The 25330-nt window shown below is 48.6% G+C and overlaps 2 protein-coding genes and 1 long non-coding RNA gene across 29 annotated transcripts in view; all 3 read right to left on the reverse strand.

Moving 5' to 3' along the window:
* Positions 1-8737, reverse strand: part of Pxdn (peroxidasin) — a 68365-nt gene extending 59628 nt beyond the window's left edge. For both annotated transcript variants that reach the window (XM_013147249.3, XM_003464952.5), the window contains exon 1: positions 8272-8737. In XM_013147249.3, coding sequence (XP_013002703.2) covers positions 8272-8471 — 200 coding nt within the window. In that variant the 5' untranslated portion in view covers positions 8472-8737. The remainder of the gene's footprint in view (positions 1-8271) is intronic.
* A 526-nt stretch (positions 8738-9263) lies between these two features.
* LOC106026514 (uncharacterized) lies at positions 9264-19943 on the reverse strand. Of its 3 annotated transcripts, XR_001200150.3 has the most exons (4): positions 19341-19943; positions 17116-17184; positions 13630-13820; positions 9264-10960 (listed from the first exon to the last, which is right to left on the reverse strand). It is a non-coding gene; the product is annotated as an uncharacterized LOC106026514 (long non-coding RNA). The 3 variants fall into 3 exon arrangements; XR_010049135.1 differs by lacking the exon at positions 13630-13820; XR_002790032.2 differs by lacking the exon at positions 17116-17184 and having other exon boundaries at positions 19341-19935.
* A 223-nt stretch (positions 19944-20166) lies between these two features.
* Positions 20167-25330, reverse strand: part of Myt1l (myelin transcription factor 1 like) — a 392867-nt gene continuing 387703 nt past the window's right edge. For 20 of the 24 annotated variants that reach the window (XM_063254402.1, XM_063254394.1, XM_063254398.1 and 17 more), the window contains 2 exons: positions 23351-23494; positions 20167-23059 (listed from right to left, as the gene is read on the reverse strand). In XM_063254402.1, coding sequence (XP_063110472.1) covers positions 22919-23059; positions 23351-23494 — 285 coding nt within the window. In that variant the 3' untranslated portion in view covers positions 20167-22918. The remainder of the gene's footprint in view (positions 23060-23350; positions 23495-25330) is intronic. The other 4 variants (XM_063254409.1, XM_063254410.1, XM_063254411.1 and 1 more) reach the window with 1 other exon arrangement.

Here is a 25330-nt window from a genome sequence, read left to right on the forward strand (position 1 = left end):
AGATTGGCAGATGCCCTTTGACCTTGCCTTCTACTGGAGAAACACCAGGTACTCAAATTTTATCTGAAAGAAATCTCCTGCCTGAGAACCAGGAATCTTGCTTTTTCCACTTTGGGCAGGATAAACACTAACCGCAGAGCTCCAATTATTGCTAAGGCAAAATGTTCCATGTTTACCACAGTCTGCCTTTCATCTAAAGCAGGTCTGAGTTTCCACGTTTACATTCTCAGAGAGTAACTATGCGTAGACCTATACTGATGCCGCATGCTAGAAAAGGAGACTTGTTTCTAAAAATAAAGAAGGGGCTTTCAGAAGAGGGAAGAGCACCCACAATTATGGGACATTCCCATATCCTTGGCCTCAAAAGGAAAAATGAGAGGTTTTTTAAACATCTGGTTTGGCTGTCAATGAAAACAGCCAATCCAACATGGAAAACTGTACTTCGTGGTAACTTCATTTACACCACAAGTCCATTTCAATTAAAGTCAGCACACAAAGTATCGGAAAGGATCTTGCTCTGTGAGCTTACAGCCTGCTCTACCTTAGGAGAGATACCACGCTGTGTATACAGGGGAAGCAGATGTATTATTGAACGGACACACTATCAAACTATGTCACAGATTTATTTTATTTTTGTGGGATTAAGGATCAACCTCAGAGTTTTTGCACTGAGCTATACCCTAAGCCCTATTTGTTTGTTTGCATTTATATTTTGAGACAGGGTTCTGCTTAGTTGGTATGTTACCCTGACTAGATTTGAGCTTGTCATCCTTCTGCCTCAGCCTCTCAGAGTCCTGGGATTACAGGTATGTGCTACCATATCCAGCTTGTTGCCAGATTTTAAAACATGGAGAGTATCTTAGAACAGGAAAGCTTATCAGGACCCAATTTTTGAAAATAGAGGATACAGAGTTACACAAATATCAACATGTCCATGCATACACATAATAGGCGCTTGTATAAAAGTGCACCAATAAGCTAGTGCTTCTCTCCAATGACAGGAACTTGAGATTGTTGTTTTGTTTATATTTTCAAGTATTTCTTCCACCAACATGTACACATGTACAAATTGCAACAAAATTTTTTAAATGCTGCAAAAGGAAAATAAACACAGTGGTGTAATTAGTGGGTAAGAGGGCTGGTTTCATAACCAGCAGCCTGCAGAGCAGAAGGAGTAGGCCTTGGCTGCCAGCAGGGATGGCTAAAGGGAGGTTTGTGCCTCTGAGAAAACTCCACTCCTATGCCAGGTAAACAGTAAGGAACACTTGAGAGGTCCCAGGACACAGGCAGCAGGAAACATCTCCAAACGTCTTACAAATTTATATACAACTTTGGATGTAAACAGGAAGAGCTCGAAGCACAGGGCCAGAGCCAGAGAGCAGGAACAGGAGCAGGATCCGGGGCATAAGTCACAGCCCTGGCAGGAGCTGCAGGAGACACATGGTCACCATTCTTAGCAAAAGCTCTTCAGAAACAGCTCATCTCCCATCCCCTAAAGCTAATGGTTCAACCTGAGGATTAAGAATTCCTGCTGGAAGCGGTGTCAAAGCTGTATCTGCCTGCCCCTCGGAGAAGTTTCCAGTAAAGTGACAGGCTTGCAAGACATCTGCCTGTAGGGGCTGGGGATTTAGCTTAGTGGTATAAGCGCCTGCCTTGCAAGTGTGTGGTAGTGAGTTCCATCCCTGGTACCGATAGATAAAAAAAAAAAAAAAAAAAAAAAGGAAAAAGACATCTGTCTGTGACTGTCGGGCTGTGGTCACTTAGACTACGCATACCTTGGACCATGGCATAGATGCCAATCAAACACAAAATAACTACCTTCAGTGCTCAAATGCACACAAAGTGAGTCTTCTCCTTAGAAAGAAGAGGTGTTTTAAGGCTATCTATCTATGGTAACAGTGCCAACTCTCACATCAGGAGCTGGATTGGGAATGGGGAGGGGATAAAGCCACCCCAAGAGCTGGATTGGGAATGGGGAGGGGATAAAGTCACCCTAACTCACAGCACATGAAAACAGGAATCACAGACACTTACTTGGTCGACCTCTCTAAGAAGGGTTGTTCCACAATCACCAACAGCAGCAGTTGAAGACAAGAAGGGGAAATAACCAGTTGAGAAGTCTAAAGACAGTGCAATAATTATGTACCACTGAAGTCCAGCACAGCTACAACAAAAGCAGAAAGGCTCTCAAATCTCTTTTCCTGTGTGGGCACCTCCTGAATCCACCAGCCAGGGCCCCTGGAGCTAGCCCAGTGCTCCCCAGTACAATGTGCCAGCAGTGAAGTCTCCCCTCTAGCAGCTTGGCATGGTGAACCTTCCTGTGGTCATTGCCCTGTCTCCCTCCAGCACACCTTGGAGGCAGTGTTTCAGGACAGACGCAGCTGGGGACCTGGAACTATTGTTAGACCTGAGGTGTGTATCAGTCAGTTTTTCCATCAGTGGGACACAATACCTGACATGATAGAAGGATTAAAAGTTTAACTTGGCTGACGGTTTCAGGGGATTCAGTCCACGGTCGGTTGCTGCGAGGCAGGAGCATCATGGCAGAAGGTCACTCAATTCCTGGTGGTTGGGAAGCTGAGCAGGGGAATAGCACCAGAGAGGAAGGGCACAGGGGTCAGTAGAGACCTTGAGGTCCTCTCCATGACTGTCCAGACACACCCAGAAGAGAGCTCCACTAACCTGGGAGGATCCCTAGCCAGTCCAGTCAACACAATCGAGTTTAACCACCACAAGAACCAGACTCTCAACACTTCTGCTGGTGGAAAACACTCCCCTCTTCTGCTGGATTTGCAAGCAGCCCTAAGTGGATGTGACCGAGCAGGACTCCCCAGGAGGAGCTGCCCAGCTAAGAGCATCCCTGAGAGTGGTGCACACAGCTGAGCCCATGGGTGGCTCATGAGAGCACCTTGCTTATACTGCCTGACAAGCAGTGCTCCAGACACGCACAAGACACACGGCCGGTGTGGAGTCCTTTGCATATTAAAAAAAAAAGTCTGAACTTGAGAATGTGAACTTAGCCTATATTTTATTCTCATTATTTCTTACCACATCTTGTTGCACAAGAATGTAAAGAAGGTTCAAAAACATTTTTAAAAAGTATGTGGGGACTTGGGCTGTCCAACGAGATAGAATAACAAGGGCAACACTCATTCAGTGAAACAGAAAACAGCAACAAAAACAAAGAATTAATACCCCAGAGGTCAACATTCACAGAGCAGCAAAATTGATAAGACTTTCAGATGTGAAGCCACCAGTGATGTCATGTAAAGGACCAAAACGCATCTCCACGCCCTGCCATCTCCTGCTGATTCTGCACCAGTGCCCTGTAGCACACAGAGCTGAGTGGACAGCAAGGGTCCAGCCCTGACTCAGTCCACCCGCGTGAAACACCCCAACTGTCTCCGCAGCACAGTAAAATTTAACTGCTCCTGAATCGAATTCATCAAAAAGGCTACTTTTAAATAAACCACATTTTCTAAGAGCATATGAAGTAACTGTTAAAATAACCAGGTGACCAGGATATTGTGGATTACAATTCTGTGTGAACGAGGACCAGTTCTATACAGGAAGCAGGAAAGGGGCAAAGAGCGCCTGAACCCTAAACTATGTCCAGGTCTTCAGTCCTGAGTTCAGACCCGTTATCCACTGACGTCGATTTAAGCTTCTCTTTATTGTCAAGTGCAGAAGAAAAATCCTGATTTCTCCACTCAAGAGAGCTGGAAGCTCATGGGGATCAGCACAGTGATGAGGTGCTTCCAGCTTTTATCTGTTTTACAATGACTGAGGTCACCCTGGATCCTGTCTCTGTTTTGTTCTCATTTTTAATGGTGCACCTGGAATCTGAGACGAGCCAGCTCTGGTCTCCCTGCTGGCCTGACATCCTTTCTTCTGGTCAATCTGGTAAATGTACCAGTTCCTTGGCAAGGAGTCCTTGCCGGCTCTGGCCATAAGCTGGTGTGGGACACAGGCACTGGTCACAGCACTCACACAGGTATGGGCTCCAGACCCACTGCTGGGGAAGGGGCCACCCAGGCATGATGGCAGATTACCTGTAATGTAACACTCAGGAGGCTGAGGCAGGAGGATCCAGAGTTTGAGGCCAGCCTGACCTGCATAACAAGTTGGCCAGCTTAGACTCAGGAAGACACTGTCTCTGAGAGACACACACATACAGAGAGAAAGAGAGAGAGACAGACAGACAGACAGAGAGAGAGAGAGAGACAGAGAGAGAGAGAGAGACAGAGAGAGAGAGAGAGAGAGAGACAGAGAGAGAGAGAGAGAGAGAGAGACCGAGCCCAAAACTACCCAGCGCTGGTGGCTCCTCTTCCTGCTGGATGGGGAGGGATGGCCGAAGTTGCCACCCATCACTAAGTTAGGAAACTGTATCCAGCACCACCAGAGAAAGCCAGGTGGGGAGAAGAGAAACATACAACACTGGATCCATCTAAACCTGCATCAGCCTGGGTTTAAGGTAGAGCTGCCCCAGGTCTTGAGAGCACCAAGACCGACAGATTTTCTTTGGTGCCATTACCTTGATGTGGGCAAACTCAGACAGGTGCCTTCCAGACAGGACAGAAGTGGATGCAGTGCCGCAAGGCAAGGCAGTGCCTGGGGGAGAAAATACTGGGTTTGTCCACCATCACGCTGAGACAAATGATCAATATCTAAGTCCTTTACAAATATTCCTGTGACACTTCTTAAATCTATTGGAGCTGATAACAGAGTCTTTGATTTTTATCACAACAGTTCATTTAAGCGTAAAGCAAAACGCAGCACTCTGGGAGGCTGAAGTAGGAGGATCCCAAATTCAAACCCCACCTAAAGCTACATAGTGAAATTCTGTCTTTAAAAAAAGAAAGAAAGAAAAAGAAAATTGAAAAAAGAAACCTAGAAAGATCTGGGCATGTATTTGGCTCATTGTGAACCCCCTGGACTGAGTCACTAGTACTGCGAAAACAGAAAAGCAGTGATTTGTTTCACACAAAGCAGACTCAAACCTGGGCCTTCACACTGAACTCCATCCCCAGCCACTTTTATTTCATCTTGAGACAGGGTCTCTCTAAGTCATCAAGTTCCCCAGGCTCAGCTTGAATTTATGATTCTCCGGTCTCAGCCTCCCAGGGTGCTGGGACCATAGGCATGCGTATGCCGCCACGCCCAGCATTAGGTCTTTCTACATACGCAGCTCGCTGGGGAATTCAGAACAGCTGCCCAGGAGACAGGTGGCCTCCCTGGGAACCATGCCCCTTGCCTGTAGCGCCACCTCCCTGCTTCGCCTATCCCACACGCGCCCGGGTTTCTGCCACACTGGCTCAGCTTGGAACAACTCCGGGTTGGAGAGGCGGGCACTGCCTGGTGGATGTGAGCTGCGCAGGGTGGATTCCCCTGACCTCACTGGCGCCGGCTCTGGGAGGAGGAAGGGGCGGGGAGAGGGGCGGAGCTAAGGGAAGAGTCCCCGAGACCCGCCGGACCCCGAGCTGTCGCAGTTACTTTCTCCAAATGCTGGGGTGGAGGAGGAGAGGGCCGGGAACCAACCCGCGCCATCTCTTTCGATCTCATTACCCCGGTGCCAATTCCTCCTGCAGGGCCCAGGGCAGGGCGCTAAACAAACATTAGCATTTCTGCAGGGCCGCTGAAGTCTGGTGTGTGGAGGAGGCGGAGAGGCTGCGGAGGGGTGAGCTCACAGCACAGGAAGCCTGGACCCTAGGGGGCCTGGTGTCTCACTACCACTGTCTTGAGCCCCGCCCACAAACCACGACAGTCCGGGGTTAGGCTTGGCCCAAACCACTCGGAGCCTGATGGCCTTTCCAGTGACCCAGATTCAATCCCCAGCAGGCTGGGGTGGTGGCAATGGTCTTGAAAGCAAAGGGAAACCCTGACAGTGTCCTAGCCCTAACGATTCGGGGCTAGCCAGTCCCTTACCTGGCTGTCTTTTAGGGCCATCAACTTTTTGTTATATTTGAGACAGGGTCTCCTACGTCGTTCAGGCTGGCCTCAAACTCACTATGTAACCTAGCCTGGCCTCGAACCTGTGGGATCCTCCTGCCTTGGCTTCTGAGCGCTGGATTTACAGTGTGTGCCACCATCAGTGTTCATCAATTTTTACCATTTTTTTTTCCAATTAGAAACAGTAAGGGTGTGAGAGAAAAAGCTGTCAGAAAAGCCCGAAGTAAACACAGGACTACATCCTGTGACGCGACCCCATCCACATCAGCATGGACCACCAGAGGCACAAGGGAGGTCACCCTCCTTCTCACTGTTCCTTCTTTCTTCCTACAATGACCCAGCTACACACAGCCTCTGTCTATACAGAGGCTCCCTCACACCAACCCAGCTCACTAATGAAACTCCAGTCCCGGGCCCTGCCCATGTTCCCTGCAGCCCTGGCTGGAGGGCGCTGAAAATGGTGTTACCCCTCCTGTATTCCCACAGCAGTGCGGGGAGGGGGGGGGGCACCATCACCTCACCCAAAATCTCCTTAGTTCCTTGGGGTGTCAATCATCTGCTTGCCTCCACAGTCAGGGATGCCAAGCACTGTCATTTCAAACGGTTTCTTCAAACTCCCAAAGCCGGACAAGTGTGGCATGAATGCCTGTAAATGCACTTTTCCGGGTGTCCTGAGCACAGACTAGGAGGTCAACATTCTCGCCGTCTGTCTCCTTCATACACTCTGTCACACTGCTGTGGTGCATGGGGGTGGGTGAGGGTGGGAACAGGACGGGACAGGGCAGGGGTGCACACTCTTGTTCTACAGCGCTCATTTTGCAATACTGTTCTGTTTCAAGAGCAATTACGATTTGAGAACAAAACATGGCTCATGTGTTAGGCTTCCACCAGATGTGAGAAATGTCCTTAGGGGCCAGCTGTTTTCCACAGACTCAATAAAGACTGATTAGCCACACTTGGGGAACCTCATGCAGTCCCATTTTGGCGCGTGGCCCTCAGAGGCCAACCTTGGCTGAACACCTTAATCCCTTCAGGAGGGAAGCTTTGCAGTCTGGCCCTGAGGGCACTTCGGGCTGGATATAAACCTGCCCCCCCCATTCGAAGCCTGCATCACTCGATCTGCACAGGGTGACCACAAGCAGTGGGCCGTAGGTGCAGGGCGCTTACTTTTGGAGATTAGCGTAGTAACCCTCCACTTGCCGAATTTTACAATTCTTGCAGCCTCCTGCATGGGTCCCTCCATGAGAAGCGACATGCAGGACGCGGAATGAGAGTTCAAAAAACGCACGCCAGCCTCTGCTGAATTTGCACTTTTCAGAATCAAATCTGGTGGCCCCAGGTCTCCGACCACCGGCTGGGGGAAGGGGAGGCGTTCCCTGTCCCGGGGAGGGTGGCGCAGAGTCCGCGGGCAGCACGCGCCACACATTGTATCCACTCCATGGACCCCAAAGCAAGCACAAGAGCCAGCGAGTCCCGCCACCGGCATCGGCACTGGAAGGGGCGGCGCGCTCCGGGCCAAAGCCGCTGCGCCTGGGCTCAGTGCTCCCCTGGGCTGCTCAGAGCTCGGTCCCCACGGCGGCGCCCCTGGGAACCCTAAAGACTGGAGGCTCCGCGCCACGGCAGATGCGGGGATCCGGTCTAGGGGCGCCGCGGGGTAGATGAGACTGGAGAGGGAGGTTCCAGAGGGCAGGGAGGAAAAAGGGAAGCCGAGAGGCCGGGCGGGAAGGGGACACCCTGGCAGAGGAAAGGCCCGGGCCCGCGCTGGAGCGGGGAGGGGGGAATCCGGTGGGGTGAACACAAAAGAGCTGGAGGAGGTAAAGAGAGCGGTGAGAGGAGGGCGCAAAGGTCAGCAGAGCTTCCCGTGAAACCCCCAGCGACTTCACCATCCGGGCCAGGGACGCCGAGCTCCCAACAAAGACTGATCTCCGAGCCGCGCGCTCACTAGGGTCCGCCCCTCTGAGTCCTGGCCAGGGCGGACAAAGGCCCAAATCTCCCACGTACGCCAGACTGGGTCCCACGTTCCAGCAGACCCCAGCGCCTGTCGCCCCTGAGTGTCCAAGCACCTCATGCGCCCCGCCTCCCCCTGCACGCCAGACCTCGTCGCAAGCTCCAGGCGCCTCTTGACTCCCAGCACCCCAAATATGCACACCCAAGACCACTCTGCCCCGCAACCGCCTCCGAGATCCTGTGCTCCTTAGTCCCCCCCACTTCTCCCTGAACCCCAGTAACCCAAGGATTCTGTGGCCTTTGATCTCCCTGCGCCCCTTGCGTCTCAGCCTCCCCCACCTCCAGCTCCCGCGCCCCTCTGTCCAGCGCACTCACAGAATGGAGGTCTGCGGCGCCACGGCGGGCACGTTCTCCAGCAGCAGATGCATGCAGCGCACAGTGGTGCGGAAGCACAGGCAGCGGCTCGGGCACCCCGCGCCCGGCTTCTGGGCGACGGCAGTCAGCGCACCCCAGGCGCAGCACAGCACGAGCGACAGCAGGCAGCGGCGAGCGGGGCCCGCGGGGCGCGCGGCCATGGCCACGGCGCGGACGACGGGCGCGCGGGACGGACAGACCGCCAGGGCCCGGCGCCTCCTCTGCCTGCTCTAACTGCGCGCCTTGCCCAGCCCGCGGCCCAGCTGTGCGCGGGGGCGGGAGGGGGCGCCAGCTGTGCACATGCGCGCGGCTCCTCCCTGCGCCCTGGCCAGGCCAGAGCGGGGGCGGGGCGAAGACCTAGCCCCAGCCTTCAACAGCTGCATCTCTTTCTCCCAACCCGCTGGAGTGAGCGCGGGGTGCAAGGGAGACAACTGGGGCTGGACTCGACTCCCAGATTTTGCTCGCAGGGGCCTCAGCTAAATTACCCCGCCTCTCTCAGTTTGACTTCCTGTGCGCAAAAAGGTTTTCAGGCTGTTGGCGATGCCGTGGTAGCTTAACGCTCTCAGAGTACTTTGTGCGTTCCAGCACCGACCCATAGCGCTCTGGCGCGCTTTCTGCTTCTGTATCTCGTGACCCAGCATCTTCTCCGCGAGCGAAGCCTCCGGTGCCTGGCGGACCCCTCTGGGAGGGTAGCCTGCCTTCCAGGACCTCTAACCGGGGGAGTCACCCTTCAGGGCACCCATCCCACAGAAGGCGCCTCCATTCAGAGGGCTCCGTGGGGGGTAGGGGGTGGGAGGGAGCACGTACCTACATGGGGTTAACTTTTTGTGGTTTAAAAAAAAAATATTATAAAACCTGTGTCTGGCCTTTATTTTGTAGACTTGAAGGTCCCGTGTAGTGTGACTGCCTCCAGATAATATAAACACATACAGCCGGAAGCAGATAACAGCTAGTTTATACCATACAAATAACAAAGTTTAATAGCTAGATGATTTGTAGATATTGTAGCTATTTTTATAGACACACTTGTATAAGAAGCTAAATCTTTACCTGCAGGGTTCACTAAAATAGCAGGGCAGGAGCACGCTGACAGGAGGAGGGCACATTTTTGGAAGGGCTCATGATGGCACTGGCCTGCAGATCAGACTGTCACAGGCTCTTCGAGAGACTGCCAGCAGGGACTGGGGTAGTTTGCAGCCCATTTTGATTTGTTTAATATTACTATTATATTACTCTTTTTGAGCCTTTTTCCCTATCCATAAACACATACACAAACATGCACATGCACACACCCGTATTTGGTTATATTTTCCTTTTAGGTGTTTAATACCAAGTCAAAGTAAGACCCATGTTAATAAAGAAAAAAATATATATTGAATTGCTTAGAGTGACCCTGTCTGAAAAAAAAAAAGTCCTTGATTACAGTTTACTGGTAAACTAACTCATCTCCACTGAGTTTAATAGTTTATCCAGTAAATTTAAGAATGGTAGAACAGAACTCCCACGATGGTAGGCCCAAGGGAGGCACAGACCTGAGTCCCTTGGGTGCATTCTATAGATCCAAAAGGCATGTGGCCAGGACACGCCTTTGAGTCCCCACTGTTCCCTTTCCAAAAGAATTCTGAATTTACAGGTGGAGGTGGAGATAGAGGCCACCCACTCTCCGGAGGGATGCCAACCCCCTTCTCTCTCCCAGGCTCTCCCAGGCTCCCCTGTGAGCCAGAACTTCTCATGGGTAGTGAAAAGAAATCAGGGACTTCTGGAAAAGATGTTCCCAAACAAAAGTCAGGAAAATATCCCTGTGACAAACTCATTGAGGAAACAGGAGGACAAAAAGCAAGTATCTCAAGGATCCTGGAACAAGGCAGAAAAAAGCTGAGTCTTCGATAACATCTTTGAGCTTTTGTGCAGGCTCTAGGTTAGTTAACATCTTAAGTGGAATTTAAAAATTGTCCAGTGGCTCTGGGATATTTTAAATAGCTTTTTAAAAAGCTGCTCAGTTACTTCTTTTACTTAGCCAAGTTTTTTTGTTGCAGTTTTTGTCTGTTCTGGTCAGGATTAGCAGTAAACAGGGTTAAAACTGGCTATCCTGAAATTTACATATCCTTTCTCTAACTGGTGGGAGATCAGAAGAAAGGGATGTCAAGCTTTTTGCAAAGGACCACCTGGTGAGGTTTTAGGGTGCCCAGTGGGGAAGACTAAGGAAGAAAAAGGATTGTAGCAGGGGGATTGTCAGGATAACAACTCTAAAAAGCCTGGATACAAACTCAGTTTGGCATCTCTGAGGGAGGCCTACTTTTAAACCAGGGAGCTGCTGCTGTCTGCAGTCAGGGATGTGAATTGTCTTGACAATAGCTGGATTTAGAAAGACAACCCAGGATCGATGTGACAGGGACACAGCTAAATAACCAGCCCCAATGCAGGTTCAGTTCAGCAGTTCCTCATTTCAACAAACATTGCTCAAAGAGGGTGAAGTCTGACTCACACCCAGAGCAGTTCTTCAAGATGTTGTCTATTTTTTCTCTGAATTCAGGGACTGATCCAGTCAGAGACAAGCAGCACAGCTTATAGAGCCGTGCCTTCAAATCTCAGCTTCTCAGGAAAAGGTAGTGTATTTTTTCATGGGCAGTAGCAGGTGCTGGTGATGCTTCTGAAAAACAAAAAAAAAAGGAGAGAAAAAACGAGGTCACTAAAGTCAGACTGCAAGCAGCCCCACTCTCTACTACCCCCTACACACACACACATTGGAGGTGGTCAGGCCAAAACCTGCTCTACTTTTCCTGGGGTTATGCTACCTGTGCAGCTCCCCTTGCCCCAAGGTCAGGCCATCACCCCATTTTCTGTTGTGACTCTTGGAATCCCTGCCAGCCATGCAGAAATTATTCCTGGGATTAAGTGACATTGGCTGGTCCCACTCTCCTCACAGCTGGGACAAGTGTCCTTGCTCCTGCTACCCACGTAGCTCCTCAAATCTTTGTCAACAGATCAGAAAGGTGGGAAAAAGAAGTGACACACACAGCTGGGCCTCACTCATAAAGTCAACCCAAAGGTCTTTATATCTTGGGGCTGGAAACATCTGTAAAGAATTCATTAAAAAGTCCAGAGGGGCTGTACTATGATAGCATTAGAGACATGTACCCATGAGGTGCCCACTACCTGCCTCTAAGTGCTGAAAAGGAAAAAACAACAACAGAAATAGAAAACAAAACAAAAACCCTAAGGTTGCAGAGATTTGCAGTGAGTTAGAGGGAAGGAAGAAAGCAGGAGGAGGAGAAACAGGAAAAGAAAGAGGAGTAGGAAGGCAGAGGAGAAAAAATAAGCTATGTTTCGGAGGGCAAAGAGTTGGGGGAAGTAGGGAGAAGATGCAAAGCCTTTGGCTGGATTCACTTACCAAAGTCAGGATCCTCAAACTGGGTTTCCCCAGGGGCATGGCTTGCAAAGAGAAACCTCACCAGGCAGTCCCAGGCTTGTAAAGCGGAGATAAGGAGCCTAAACCTGCCCTACCCACAGAAGAAGTCTGAAGGTTTACTGACTGTTATGGAGAAAGAATTTTCAGGACACACCAGTAAGAGGCAGAAAGGGAGAAATTAAAAAGGGAGAAATTAAAATTAGGCAGAAATTAAAAAGTACACACTCAACAAAATGGGGAGTGGTGGTAGCTGGGTTGCAGGGAGAGACAGACAGCAGCAGAGGTATTATTTTCTGGAACTAGGAACATCTGTGTTTCTCTTCAGGGGGTGGAAACTGCAGGAAAAGGGTGTCTTGTGCCCCCAAAGGGAAAAGGCCTCATTTTATAGGTATGAGCTAGATTTTTTTTTTTTTTTTGAGACAGTGATTCACTATGTAATCCAGGCTGGCTCTGAACTCACTACATAGCCCAGGCTGGCCTTGAACTTGCAGGATTCTTCCTGCCCCAGCCTTTGTACTGCTGGAGGCTCCCTACAGGCTTGGGCCACCTCATCTGGCTGCCTTTTTTTTTTTTTTTTTTTTCTAATGGATAATTTAAGCATTCTTTGAATTCTCTCAGGATCAGGTTTCTGCTCTTAACTTTCTCAGCTAAGCCAATTTATGGGCTTCAATATTCCTGAGGAATCTGGGCTGTGATAGTCTGGAAGAGAAGGAGCCTAAATGAACCAAGGGGATTCCTGGGGAAATTCTGAATGTGTCTAGAAGTTGCAGTCTTCTCAGAAGTACAATTATTCAGTTCTTAGTTTCCTTGTATCTTTATTCCTTCTATCCTTTCTCCCTCAAGGGCACCTTGGAAACAGCCAGACATGGTTTCAGTGTTTCCACTTCTTATCTTTTTTGGTTCTAGAGTCATTCATGAGAAAAACCAAAATAAGGGCCATGAGGCTTTCTGAGGTTTCGCCTTCCAAGCCTGGGTGCTAAGGGCAGTGCTGGGTGTGGAGGTCTCTTTGGGAGCCTTAGGCAGCTAAATGCCCTCCTGCCAGAGGGTCATCCAGGTCTCCTACTCCCCAATACAAGTGTCTGGCCCTACCTTGCTGGCCTGCAGGGAAATACCCAGCCACCAAGTACATGGGAGGCCAAAACTTTTCAGGGTATCATGAATCCTTAGCTTTTCTTTTCAGTTCAAAAGCCATCTCCTAGACCAGAGGAGATGGTTGGTTTTATGCATCTACGATCCAACACCAATCTAGGTATTTCTTTGAAGGTATGATTAATCTCTATAACCAGTGGACTGGTGAAGAATGTAATCTTGAAGAGTTTTGGTGGGCCTTACCCAATCAGTTGAGACCTTTGTAGTAAAGACTGAGGGTTCCTAGAGAAGCAGAAATTATACTTCAAGACTTTAGCAACAATTCCTGCCTGAGTTACCAACCTGCTGGCCTTTGCTGGAGGCCAGACTTATCAGCCTTATAATCACACAACTCAATTCCTTAAAGTAAATCCATTTACCCACCATCTCTCTGTCCATCCATCCACATATCCATCTGCCGATCCATCTATCCATCCATCCACTCATTCAGCTGTTTACTCTTCCATTCATCTACCCATCTACTCATCTACCACCTATCCATCCATCCATCCATCCATCCACCCATCCATCCATCTTTCCTTCCATTCACCCACCTACTTTTCCATCCACCCATCCCATTGGCTCAGGAGACCCTGAAATGCACAACTGCCATTTGCACAGTGTGGGACAAAGACCTGTGGTGGGAGTAGGGCCAGTACCATGACTGACGCCTAAAAGAACTTGTGTTTTAGTTATGACATTCTTAAATCGAACTAAATGGGCTCTCTGTACCCTCCTGCCTCACCCCTCATCTGCCCTCTAGAAACCCAGGTGGGGCTCACATCGCCAGGTCCCAGTGAGTTGTTTGAGGATGAGACTTAGGTGAAACACTCTCATTTCCTTGTGATGGGAATCCTTTTCTCCACTCCACATCCATCTTGGTCCCACAGCAAACATTTCTTCCAGGTCCAATTGTGCTGGCTGACTTCTTTAGTTGTTTGTAGATTCACGCAAAGATGCGAGGCAAGTGAGCCTGTGAAAAGACATTATCGTGGTGCAGTCTGTCAATGCGTGTAATGCCGGAAGGCATGTATTTTGTTTTCCAGTCCTCTTAACAACCTATGAAGCCACTGTTAGCACCTCTTCTGCAGATGTGGAGACCAGTGCTTAGAGGATTCACTTAAAGGACACAAAGAAGATAGGAGGGGAAGATACCATGAATCTGGCATTAACCATGTGCCAGGCATCCCTGGCTAGTGGGCTGAGTGAGGTGTTTCTTAAAAAGAGAGGTCATGTGCACAACACATGATCCAAAGAGATGGGCTTGGCTGAGTACTGTGGGCCAATTCTTTGAAGCTGCTGGAAGGCCTAGTCAGAAGATGCTCTTTTCAGTCCTTCATCTGCATCTGGTGGGAAGCCAAGCAAGTTTTTCCATCGGAGAGCTTCAAGCTGGTGTGAGACCAGGTGAGTCTGAGGTAGACAGATGCCTCAGCTGTTCACATGAGAAGGAAGCTGATTTGGAAATCTGCATGTGAAACTGTCCTGTCCCTTATCCTTGGGGCCGCTGTGAGCCTTTGCAGTCTCACTATGCAGCTCAGACTGGGCTTGAATTTGCAGTGATCCTTCTGCCTCAGTCTCCTGAGTGCTGGGATCACAGGTGTGCACCACTGTACCTGGCAAGAGTGAAATTTTTGTGTGCGTGTGGGGGACTGGGGATTGAACTCATGGCCTCACTCTTGCCAGGCAGGTGCTTATGCCACTGAGCTAAATCCCCAGCCCAAGAGTGAAATATTTTTATTAAGCACAAAACTGCCATGGTTGGAAGTCATGTGGAAGCACAGCGTGGACCAGGCTGCTATATGACAGCTGCCCTGCTGGGTAGGAGCTAGAGCACCTTACAGTCCCACCATCACTGGGTAACAGGTCAATCACCTTAGAAGCCACCCTGCAGACCCAGTGGGAGATTCCTCCTGCAGCAGGAGGTCGGTCTGTCTCAGCAGTTCCCAGCATACCCTTGTCGAGTGGCTCCCCAGTACACCAGGAGGGTTTTTTTTTTTTTTTTTTTTTTTTTTTTTTTTGCCAAATTTAGCAGTGTGGGGGGGTGGTATACCAACTTTAGTGACACTAATATTAATAAGTTCTGATAACCCACTGCCATCATACCAGCCTACACCAGGAGTTTTTGCACACAGTTTTGGTCAGTGCATCTCCTATTACCTAGCGGAACTCCCCTGGCAGCCAAGAAATGTCCAGTAGGACAAGGCAGAACTACCAAGACTGCAGTGGGGGCGTATTTTCCAGAGCCCACAGGATGACTTGGGAGTTTGTTTTATGAGAAATTCCAGGACTTCCTTTGAAAAATTCAATATGACTTCAAGATAGTTTCTCAAGGTCCACCTAGCACCGAGGGGTGAGTGTTTCCAAACCCTGGGGAGTCCAAACCCAAAGACCCAGCCCAGGAGGGTGGGTGCAAAACCTGGGTTCATGTGTCATTACTGGACAACACTCCAGGGTTCCCAGCACAGACCTAAGGGCCAGACAGGTCTGTGGGGGCCTCTAATACCCACAACATGGAGTAGGGAGGGCAGCACTGAAAATCGGTGGAGATGCCCAGAGCACTTCCAGATACCTCCAACAACTGCCAGCTCCCAGGCTTTGGATAAATGGATCCCAAGAATCTCAGAGTCCCCTGCCTGAGATGAGAAGAATGTGTCTCAGGACAGAGAGGGTGGGAAATGCTCCCACACGCCCATGGGCTGGACCTGCAGAGAGCCAAGGCCCAGAGCCGGCCCTGGCCCGCCAGTCTGGACTGTTCTGCCAAACTGAATGTTTCTCCTCAATAATTCAGAGAGTGGATGTGGGTTCCTTTTGGAGAAGAGAACTCAGGCCTCTTGTGCATAAGTGGCTTTGACTTCACATTTCTAAACTCTTGACCTCTCAGTCATGTTGCAAAAATCAGCTCCATGGGCCAGTAAAAGTAGCCACTAGGATTCTGGAAGGCCTTACCTTCCCTGGTTTTAAATGGTTTTTCTGTTTCTTCTTTTTCTTTACTCCTTCTTTCTTTCTTGCTTTCCTTCTCTTCCTCCTTCTGTATCTTCTTCCATTTCTCCTTCTCCTAGTTCTTCTTCTTCTCCTTCTTCTTTCTTTCTTCTTTCTTTTTTTGAGACAGAGTCTCACTATGTAGTGCAGGCTGGCAGCAATCCTCCTGCCTCAGCCTCCCAAAAGCTGAGATTACAGTTTTCTTCTTCCTCTTTCTTCTCCTTCTTCTTTTTCCTTCTCTTCCTTATACTGGAGCTTGAACCCAGTACCTTTTACACTGAACTACATGGCCAACTCTCTCCACCCTTCTCTCTCTCCCTCTTTCTGCAATAAATTTTTAAGAGAGGGTCTTGCTAAATCATGCAGTTGCCCAGGTTGGGATTAAAGTTGAGAACCTCCTGCATCAGTTTCCTGGATGCTGGATGACAGGTGTGCCCCATCTGTCCAGCTCCCTTCCTCCTTTATGACCATCTGAAACTCTCACTCCAGAAAATAGAAACCGCACCACAGCATGTCCCTAGTGTCCCATTGTGATTCCTAGGGATCTCAGCACAGGCCATCCCTAATCAGTCCAGCTGGGTCCCAGTCTTCCAGGTACAGGACTTGAGTTTTGGTAAAGGGATCTCTTGAAATCTGGCCCAATCCCGTGAGTGAGTTAAGACTTTGCATCTCTAAGGACAGCGAATGGCCTAGCAGTGGGGTGGAGGCGGGGAGGGGCAGCTGTGCCGGGTCTCCCTTCCCCCAGCAGCCTCAGCCAGGTGGCCAGGCTACATCTCAGCCACTCACCATTCTCAGCAGAGCAGAGGTTTGCCATTTTCATGCAGCCTGTACCTTTTGTCTTTAGAGACAGAATGGTACAGGAATAAAGACAAACTCCTGCTCACAGCCTCCAGCTTTCTCTTCCTTCCCTTCTGAGGCCTTGATCTTGGTCCTTGCCTCAAGGGGCTCCAGTCAAATGCAGCCCTGCTGCGGCAGGCCCACTGCCCTTGGGCCTGTGTCCCCCACCTTCCTGTGGGAACATGGGCTGAGCTCCCAGGCACCAGCCTGGACCTGCGGTGAGAGGTGAGAGTTGAGCCAGGTGACACCAGGTTCCTACACTCCTGGGGGATCACAGTCGCTCCTCAGTCCTCTAAACTAAGGGTGGAAGGGGTGAGAGGGCAGCACAGAAAGGCAGGAGTAGGTGAGAGCAGGACATGAGGAGAAGCAAGTGTGAGGAACACTACTCTCTTTCCATATTCACAAAACTGTATTTTCCTCCAGCTCCATGAGTGGGAGTGGTGAGTACTGACCTGTCCATTGTGCCCCAGGCCCTGCAGGGTCTGTCTGGATGCACAGGAAAAATGAGTCAGTCTTTCTGCCTGGAAAGCATTAGGAAACAAATTGGTCAGCCTGGCTTGGTGGCAGAGGCTTTTCATCCCAGCACTCTGGAAAGCTGAGGCAGGAGGATTGCATGCTCCAGATTTATTTTGGCAATTTAGCAAGATCAAGTCTCAAAATAAAAAAGGGTTGGGATTGTAGTTTAGTGTGGGGACCCTGGATTCCAGCCCAGGTACTGAAACAAAGCAAGAGAAACCTCTTGGGGCGGGCAAGAGGTCAGACTAGAGCTCTCTGCCAAGCCCTCCCTTCCTGGAACAGGGCAAGGGGACACTGTTTACCAAGGGATGCTGCCTTCACAAAAGAATTTCTCATGCTCCACTGGGGAATCTGTGTGTGACCTGGTGACTCGAAGCGATAGGCAAACTCTCACACTGAAATGTTTTCCTTGATACATATTTGAATCGTTTTTTGTCGCAGCATTCATAAGGCTGAGGCTGGAGGATCTCCCTATGAGTTCAAGGTCAACCTGGGTTACCTAGGGAAGCCTTGTCTCAAAAAGTCAAAACAAAGCAAAGCAAAAAGGCCTCGTCTTTGAGATCCTCAGGGGTGGAGGGTGCTTGCTGGTCATTGTGCCTAGAAAACCCATCTCAACAGAGACAAAGTAGGAGGCGTGTCCTGCTGACCAGACCATAAATGCCCACCTGTCTCGGAGTAGGAGCTGCCTCCAGCCAGCAGCACCAGGAGGGAGGTGTTTTGTGGAGCTCTTGCCTGAGTGGAAGGCCCACTTCCTGCCGGGAGCCCTCGGAGGGATTATCACCTCCCCTCCTGATAACTGGGGTGTCTGGAGGAGACAGGGCTAGTGGAATAGCTGTGGGCTGATGGACAGGGACCGCTACCCCGCATCTAGGGGGGGCCACACCATTTCCGACGCGGTATCTACGCTACTCCCCTCTCTGCAACTGTGCTGGGTCACCTGGCAGGGGACCGACTCCGTGACAGCCTCAGCCCCAAAGCTGGGGCCGGCAATGAACTCTCCCAGATCCGTCCATGGTGAGCAGAGTGAGACCCTGCCTTTCCCACAGGAGCCCTGTGTCCCCGGGCTCAGTGATTGGTGACTGCAACCTTTCTGAGCTTCACCTTAACATCTCCGCAGGACGCTACTGAGCGCATTTTCCATGAATTTCTCACTCCTCTCTCATAGGATCTCGGGGCTGGCTTTATTTGTTGTGGTGCATTTATGGCTCTTTGAACGCTTTTTGGATAAATGATCGCACTATTGTATCAATGACTGGAATTTTTTTTCCAGATATCTGACATTCATTAAACTGCTTTAAAAATGCTTGTATGGGGGCTGGGGATTTAGCTCAGTGGCATAAGCACCTGCCTTGCAAGCAGGCGGCCATGAGTTCGATCCCCAGTACCAAAAAAGAAAAAAAAAGAAAAAAAAAAAAATGCTTGTATCACTGCGGAGGCACAAGGCCCGGGAGTTGGGGTGTGTGTGTGTGTGTGTGTGTGTGTGTGTGTGTAGCTCTTAGTAATCAGGTTGCAAAAGTGAGTCAGTTCCAGCAGCTGCTGTCTGGCAGTGACTGCATCTCTTCCTGAGGATGGACGAAAGAAAAGGGATCCTCAGGCGACACCACCTCCTCACCCCATTTAGCACTGGGAAATTCCACACGGGCTCTGTCAGGGCTCCCGTGACACAGTGCAGGAATGTGTGGACATCAGACACACTAGCTTGTCAGAGGCTCTCACGACTGACTTTGAATCTTGAAGCAGAAGAATAAGTTTTAGAATTTAACAAAGGATATGGTGGGAAGGCTGAGGCAGGAGGATCACCAGGAGTTTGAGAGCCCAGCCCAGGTTCATAGTGAGTTCAAGGTCAGTCTGAACAACATAGCAAGATCCAGACTCAAATAAAGAACAAAACAAAGTGGGGCTGGAGGTTTAGCTCACCGGCATAAGCTCCTGCCTTGCAAGCAGGCGGTCGTGTTTGATCTCTGCTACCGATAAAAATGAAAAAGACCAAAAAAAGGAAAAAAAAAAAAAAAAAAAAAAAAACAAAGAAAGAAAAGAAAAAGGATGATGGTCTCTTTTTCAAATTTGGGAAACTGTGCCCTTTGTCGTAGGCTATTTTGGAGTTTTAAACCTGGGCCTCTCTGAACAGTGATGGTTGGAAAGCATTTCATGGTTCACTCACCTTTAAGGTTGATTTAACTCAGGGTGACTCCGGTGTCCAGATCCCTGCTGCTCATGTGGAAGTAACTGTGCATTGTTTTAAAAGACAGCTAAGCAACTAAGGCCCACGTGACATCAAGTGCCCCGGATGTGGGACCAGGAGGCGGACACGCTGACCGTTTGTATCAAATAAATCAGAAGGTGACTGTCGCACAAGCTAATCCGGGGACATTTTGCAAAATAACTGCTCTGGGCCTTTGGAGACCTTCTCCTTCTGGGGCCCAGGAAAGCTGAAGAACTGCTGGAGACTGTGTGTGAAAGGGGGAGGCGACGTGGTGGGATCCAGGTAAGGCAGCCCCCATGGATGACGCTGTCGCTTCAGCTGGGAGCCCGGATGTGACGCATGCTCAGTAACACAGACTTCGTTTCTGCCAGGCTGCAGCACCAGGTCGGCAGGAAGGGGTTACATTCTCAGGAGACACCTCGGAGGACAGCTGGGTCTGTGTTTACTCTCTGCTAGGAGGAAGTAGGTACAATAGACCTTCGGCAAAACGACCTTTCCGAAAAAGCAGGCACGGGGGTAAGATGCCAAACTACTCCCCAAGTTTGAAAAGTATGCCTTGGAGTTGAGCTCTAACCTCTAAAAATATTAAGAACAAAGGCAATGGATGATAGGCGGTGGTGTAGCTCAGTGGGGAGCACTTGCCTGGCAAACATGAGGTCCTGGGTTCCACACACAGAATCAAAGAAAAAGAAAAGAAAAAGAAGGGAAACAAGACAAGACTTTGGAGTTGACAGTGAGGCCCCCCAGACAGTGACCCAGACTTCATTGAAAACGCAGACCCGGCTAGAGATCCTTCGTGCTACAAACGTGGCAACACCTTTTTATTTAGAGTAAGATGTGTTCACATCCAGCATGACAAAGTTTGTACAAAGTTCACAATTTAAAAATGAAGTATCACAGCAACTTGTGATTCCACACATTTATAGCAAAATTAAAGTGTCAACAAACCCATGCCGTGTAGTACAAAAATAAATCAAACTTCAGTTCCACAGAGAGCACAATAAATAGTTTATACAAAATTCTGTCTTAATAAATGATTACTTAAATTAACTTAGAAATGAATATGAACAATAAGTTATAATAAATAAGCTCTGATGAGTCACAATAATTCCATATGAAAGGTCAGCATTCTAACATGTGACACTTTTGTGATCCCTATATAATAGTCACAGATAACTTTTGATTTGATATTATGTACCAACGTTACATGAGCAGCAAATTTGTGCTTAGAATCCCTTTCCATTGTACATAGGTGATAACAATAAGAATCCAAACTGATACTACCTATTACTCTACTAAAAGCATTACTACATTGGCCAAGAAGCTGCAGACAAGACGCGGTGGGGAAATGCATATGCCGCTATGAACAGGGGCTCTCCCGAGGCCAGGCCAGGTGAGGCCAACGCCCGGGACCGTGTGTATGGCAACAGGTGACCGTAAGCACCTTGCTTCAGCTTTCAAAAAGGCAATTCTGAGCGTGGCAGCTACAACTAATCGCGCAACAGAAAGGGGGCCCCTGTACAGAGACAGTACTGCAGAGCCCCAAAGTAATTACATAATCTTTTTTTTTTTCCCAGCTAGTTATTAAAGTCCTTGTGGAAAACTGTAAGCTTTTGTACAGTGAGCAGTATAAAGTGCCGCTGGGATATACATATATTTATACATATATATATATACCGAGGTTGAGTATTGTATCAGAATATTTGTAGTGAGATCCCTGTAATCTCCCTTAGCAACCATGCTGGGTCAGCCATGAGGGCTTCCTCTAGAATCCACCCAGGGTCAGGGCCACCAGGCCGCTGACACAGGAATTGCACACCTCCGTACGGATATGTAGGACAAGGTAAGTGCAAATAGTCGACTGGCACATTGTGTGAACAATGACCCTGTAAGTCCTGTTCTGCTAAAAATATTTTTTTTTTATTTTTACAAAACCCATCTTTTTTTATTTCATAACAAAATTTTAAAGTACTTTTGTACTTCCTGCATAACATCAAGACATGGAAGGGAGAGATGCTACTCAAAGAAATCAAGTCAACATCAGGAAACACAACACATTTGTCGAAGGACTACTCAGAGGGCAAACGCAGCAATCAAAAGTGGTCTTATGCATACAGATAGTGCAGTCATTTGGAATAAAACAATCAAATCCTCAAGGTATAAACAAGTCTAAGATGATCTAGTTTAAAGCAAAAAAAGTGCCGAAGTATATTTAGTTACTTTTAAAATCTGATTGCATTCATTCTTAGAATAGGTCACAAAACCAGACAAGGCTATGCAAACGCTGTGTGGTCAGCTGGACCCCGTGGAGGGTAAAACACAAATGCCCGTCATTTTCAGAGAGCTTTGAATTGGTCCAAAGCTTATCAAAGTCAGCTGGGCCGGGAGAGGAGAGGGGCTGTGTTTACCGAGCCACTCTCCTACCTGTCCAGCAGAAAATCCAGTCCAGTAACCAGAATACTCACAAGCCACTAGCCTTTTTCTCCTCCAATGTGAAAGAACCACAGTAATAATGATCTTTTTTTTTTTTTTAAGTGTAAAGGGGAAATAAATGCTCTTAAGTGATCTTTTCGCTCAAATTGGAAACACAACTTCTTTTAGGTGAACTACATTTCGGTAACAGTTCAGAGGGGCACGGGACTCTAGCAGAGATAAGAGATGGTTGTTCCAAGAGTTACTGAAAATGCAAAAGGAAATCTTCGTGTTGTCCGCCTCTGACAAGCTCTGTCTTAACGGAAGTCCCCATAGTCACACCATGTAATGTTTAGGAGTTAATTTAAAAGTGCTGTTTAAGCTGCTTTGAATCTTCTGCCAAGTTTCCATGGCTTGATGTTGGCTTACAATAAATTACTTATTTCATTTCTTACAGTTAATCCATAAGCCATTTCCTTGGAATGCAAAAAACCTCATTATTGCCCCCACCATACACCATCCTCCTAAAACAAACAAACAAACAAAAAAAAATCACATAATATTTCCAAGCATTGTTCAAAAATAAAGCATTTTTTGCAACCAATTCTCGCTATGAAACAATATGCACACAAAATGTATTTCTTAAGTTTCATAAAGTCCTCTAACATGAGGCAAATGATAATGTCTATAAGTGGCCCGAAGGCCACCACGTGATCATTCAAAGCTGTTTTTTTTCTTTTTAAATCTTTTATGTCCATTTCAGTTCAAAATACTAAAACATTTAATCACTAAAGCATTAAAAAGAATTTACACTCTATTTATTTTGATCAGCTTACCTCTTCAGAAATATATATACCCCCAGATGTGCATACAGTAGCAGCTATAAACATTACATGGCATATCACACTATGTCGGCTCATATGAAAACGTACAAAATGTGAATGTATTCAAAAAACTATTCCGCAGGTACTATTTTTAAAGCAAGACATAAAATCATTATGAAGTCTTGTAAGCATAACACTGTTCCAACAGAAATAAATATAGAACACTTTCTGGTAAATTACAGCAGCAAAAAGCAAGAGGCATCCTTTTTTAAGCATGATTTTCATCTCTAGAGCAGCTGTTCAGACCTGAATTCCTCTCACAGCCTGCTTTATATTTTCCAGTAGGGCTTTATTTTCTGGACTCTGATAACGGTCTTGATTTGTATACATTTCCGTCAAAGTAGTCACGTAAGCATCAAAATTTTGTTCATTGATTGGATCCTACGAGATATTAAATAGTAGTTCATATACAACTTTTATTTTCTTCATAGTATATTCAAAAAAGCATCAAACAGTATCATAGCACCCTGCCGTGTCGCCTAGTCAGAGTATGCTCTACTTTATGGGAGCAGCCCCGCCGATGTGCCTAGCGGTTAATGTTACGGTTTTGGGGTGGTAACCCGAAAACATCCAAAGACCGGAAGAACCATGGGACAACCGTACAGAGACACTTGTGTCGTGAAGTGGACTGCAGCGGCTCGAGGCCCCGGTGCTGCATGCTCAGTCACTTACCATGTGGGGCAGCTGGATGTTGGCCAGGCTGTGGATCAGGGACTGGCTCAGGTTGGCCAGCTCGTGCAGGAGGGACTCGTTCTGCTGCTCGATGACCTTGTTCTCCTCCTCAATCGTCTTCAGGTTGCTCTCCATCGTGGTAATCTGAAAGACACACATTTGCGCCACATGTAACACAAGGCAGGGGCCCGGGACCAAGAGCACATGCCCTGTGGACTGCAGATGGGGGACACAGAAGGAGAAACTGTCTGCTTAGACCTAAGGCCTCTGAGCTGAGAAGGTGGCATTTTAAGGGCGGCTCTGTATTCTTTTAGAGATCAAACATGAGGCCTTCACACTGAGCTCTATCCCTGGCCCGTATTTATTATTATTACTATTACTGTGTTTTAAATTTTGAGACAAAGTCTGCCTAAATCACTAAGTTGCCCAGGTTAGGCTCAAACTTGCCATCCTCCTGTCTCAGCCTCCCAGAGCACTGGGATTATAGGCATGCACTGCTGAGGGCAGCTGGATAGCAGTGCTCCTTGGTAATGTCCTTTCCCTCAGGGAAGGAGGAAACTGACCTATAACTCTAGCAGCAACACATCCCCGCACAAATCTAGACTCAGGACCATCTAGTTCCTCATGTCAGAAGGAGGCCCCCTCCTGGGAAGCCAGGGAGGATTTGCGTCTTGGTTCACCAAAGCGGCTGGTGAGGATGCATGTCAGCCCCATGATCAGCATCTATGCCGATTGATCAGCACCTCGTCTAGCTGATGGAGGGGACAAGGGGCGGATGCAGCACTGTGGGGAGATGGTTCTCACACGACGCACATGTGTTGGAGTCAGCCAGCAATGCGTGTGCTCTTTCTCCCAGCCCCTGAACACACAGCCCTGGACTGGGAGTGGTGTTTCACACTGCCCACAGGGTTTCTGCTGGCTGCCTCTGACTCTGGGCGCTACTAGATTGGAAGTTTTAGTTCCCAGGAGAAATGCTTTCATTAGGATTACTGAGGTGAGGCACTTGAACTGGGAGCTGAGGCTGCCAGAAGGCCACAGGGGACTTGTTTTTGTTTTTGTTTTTTGCTTATGTGTGTACATTTCCTCTTTAAGTTTTTAGAACCTTTTATTTTTATTAGTTACACAGATTAATAAGCTTCACTCTGGCAGATTCACACACGCATGTACCATGTGTCTATCATCTCCACCCTGTCACCCCTCTTGCCTGCTGCCCTGTATTTCCTGGGGGCTCTGATGTGTAGAGTGTATTTTGCTCCTGTCCACCTCTAAGGCCTGCTGCGGGTGTGTAATGCATTGGCAGTACAGCACAGACTCAGGTCCCTCCCGTGAGCGCGCCCTTGCCAGCTACAGCAGGAGTAGGGACCAGGACAGACTTGGCTTGTTCCTCAACCATCTCTTTCCAAGTCTAAACTTTTGCTAAGGTATCTGGTAGGGCCCAGCATCACTAGCAGTCAGGTCCAGCCCATGGATCTGGTTTTTGCTTCTTTTTATGGCTAGAAATAGCCAAAAGAATGATGTTTTGAGACAATGCATGAAAGTCACACTTCAATGTCGCATGCAGATACGCTGGCTGCAGCCACTCACCATGCGTCTACCAGCAAAAGAGCAGAGGTGACAAAGGTCTTGTGTACCAGCACTGACACACTTGCCATCTGATGCCTGGGCTGCACAAGGCGTCCTGGATGGGGCGCTGTGCTTTTAAAACATTTGCACAGAAGCATACGATGGTCCAGGTGCTGGGGGTGAGTGTTTGGGTTGGGGAGAGAACATCAAGGCAGCACCCTTGCTATAGGGAGTGAAGCCACCTGCCCCTCAAAGCAGGGTCCAGGCAGGTGTTTCCAGAATGGTGATGGGCACTCAAAAATACTGTGGGTGCTGCTGTCAAGTACCACCCAATGGAAAGGCAGCTTGTAAAAGCATGACACTGTGTCCTTGTCCAGCTTAGCCCCTGGATCTGGCATCGTATGACTTCCAGTGACT

The sequence above is a fragment of the Cavia porcellus genome, unplaced genomic scaffold, assembly GCF_034190915.1.
Source record: "Cavia porcellus strain 051 isolate PalLab524CR breed Dunkin Hartley unplaced genomic scaffold, mCavPor4.1 scaffold_8, whole genome shotgun sequence".
Taxonomy (NCBI): domain Eukaryota; kingdom Metazoa; phylum Chordata; class Mammalia; order Rodentia; family Caviidae; genus Cavia; species Cavia porcellus.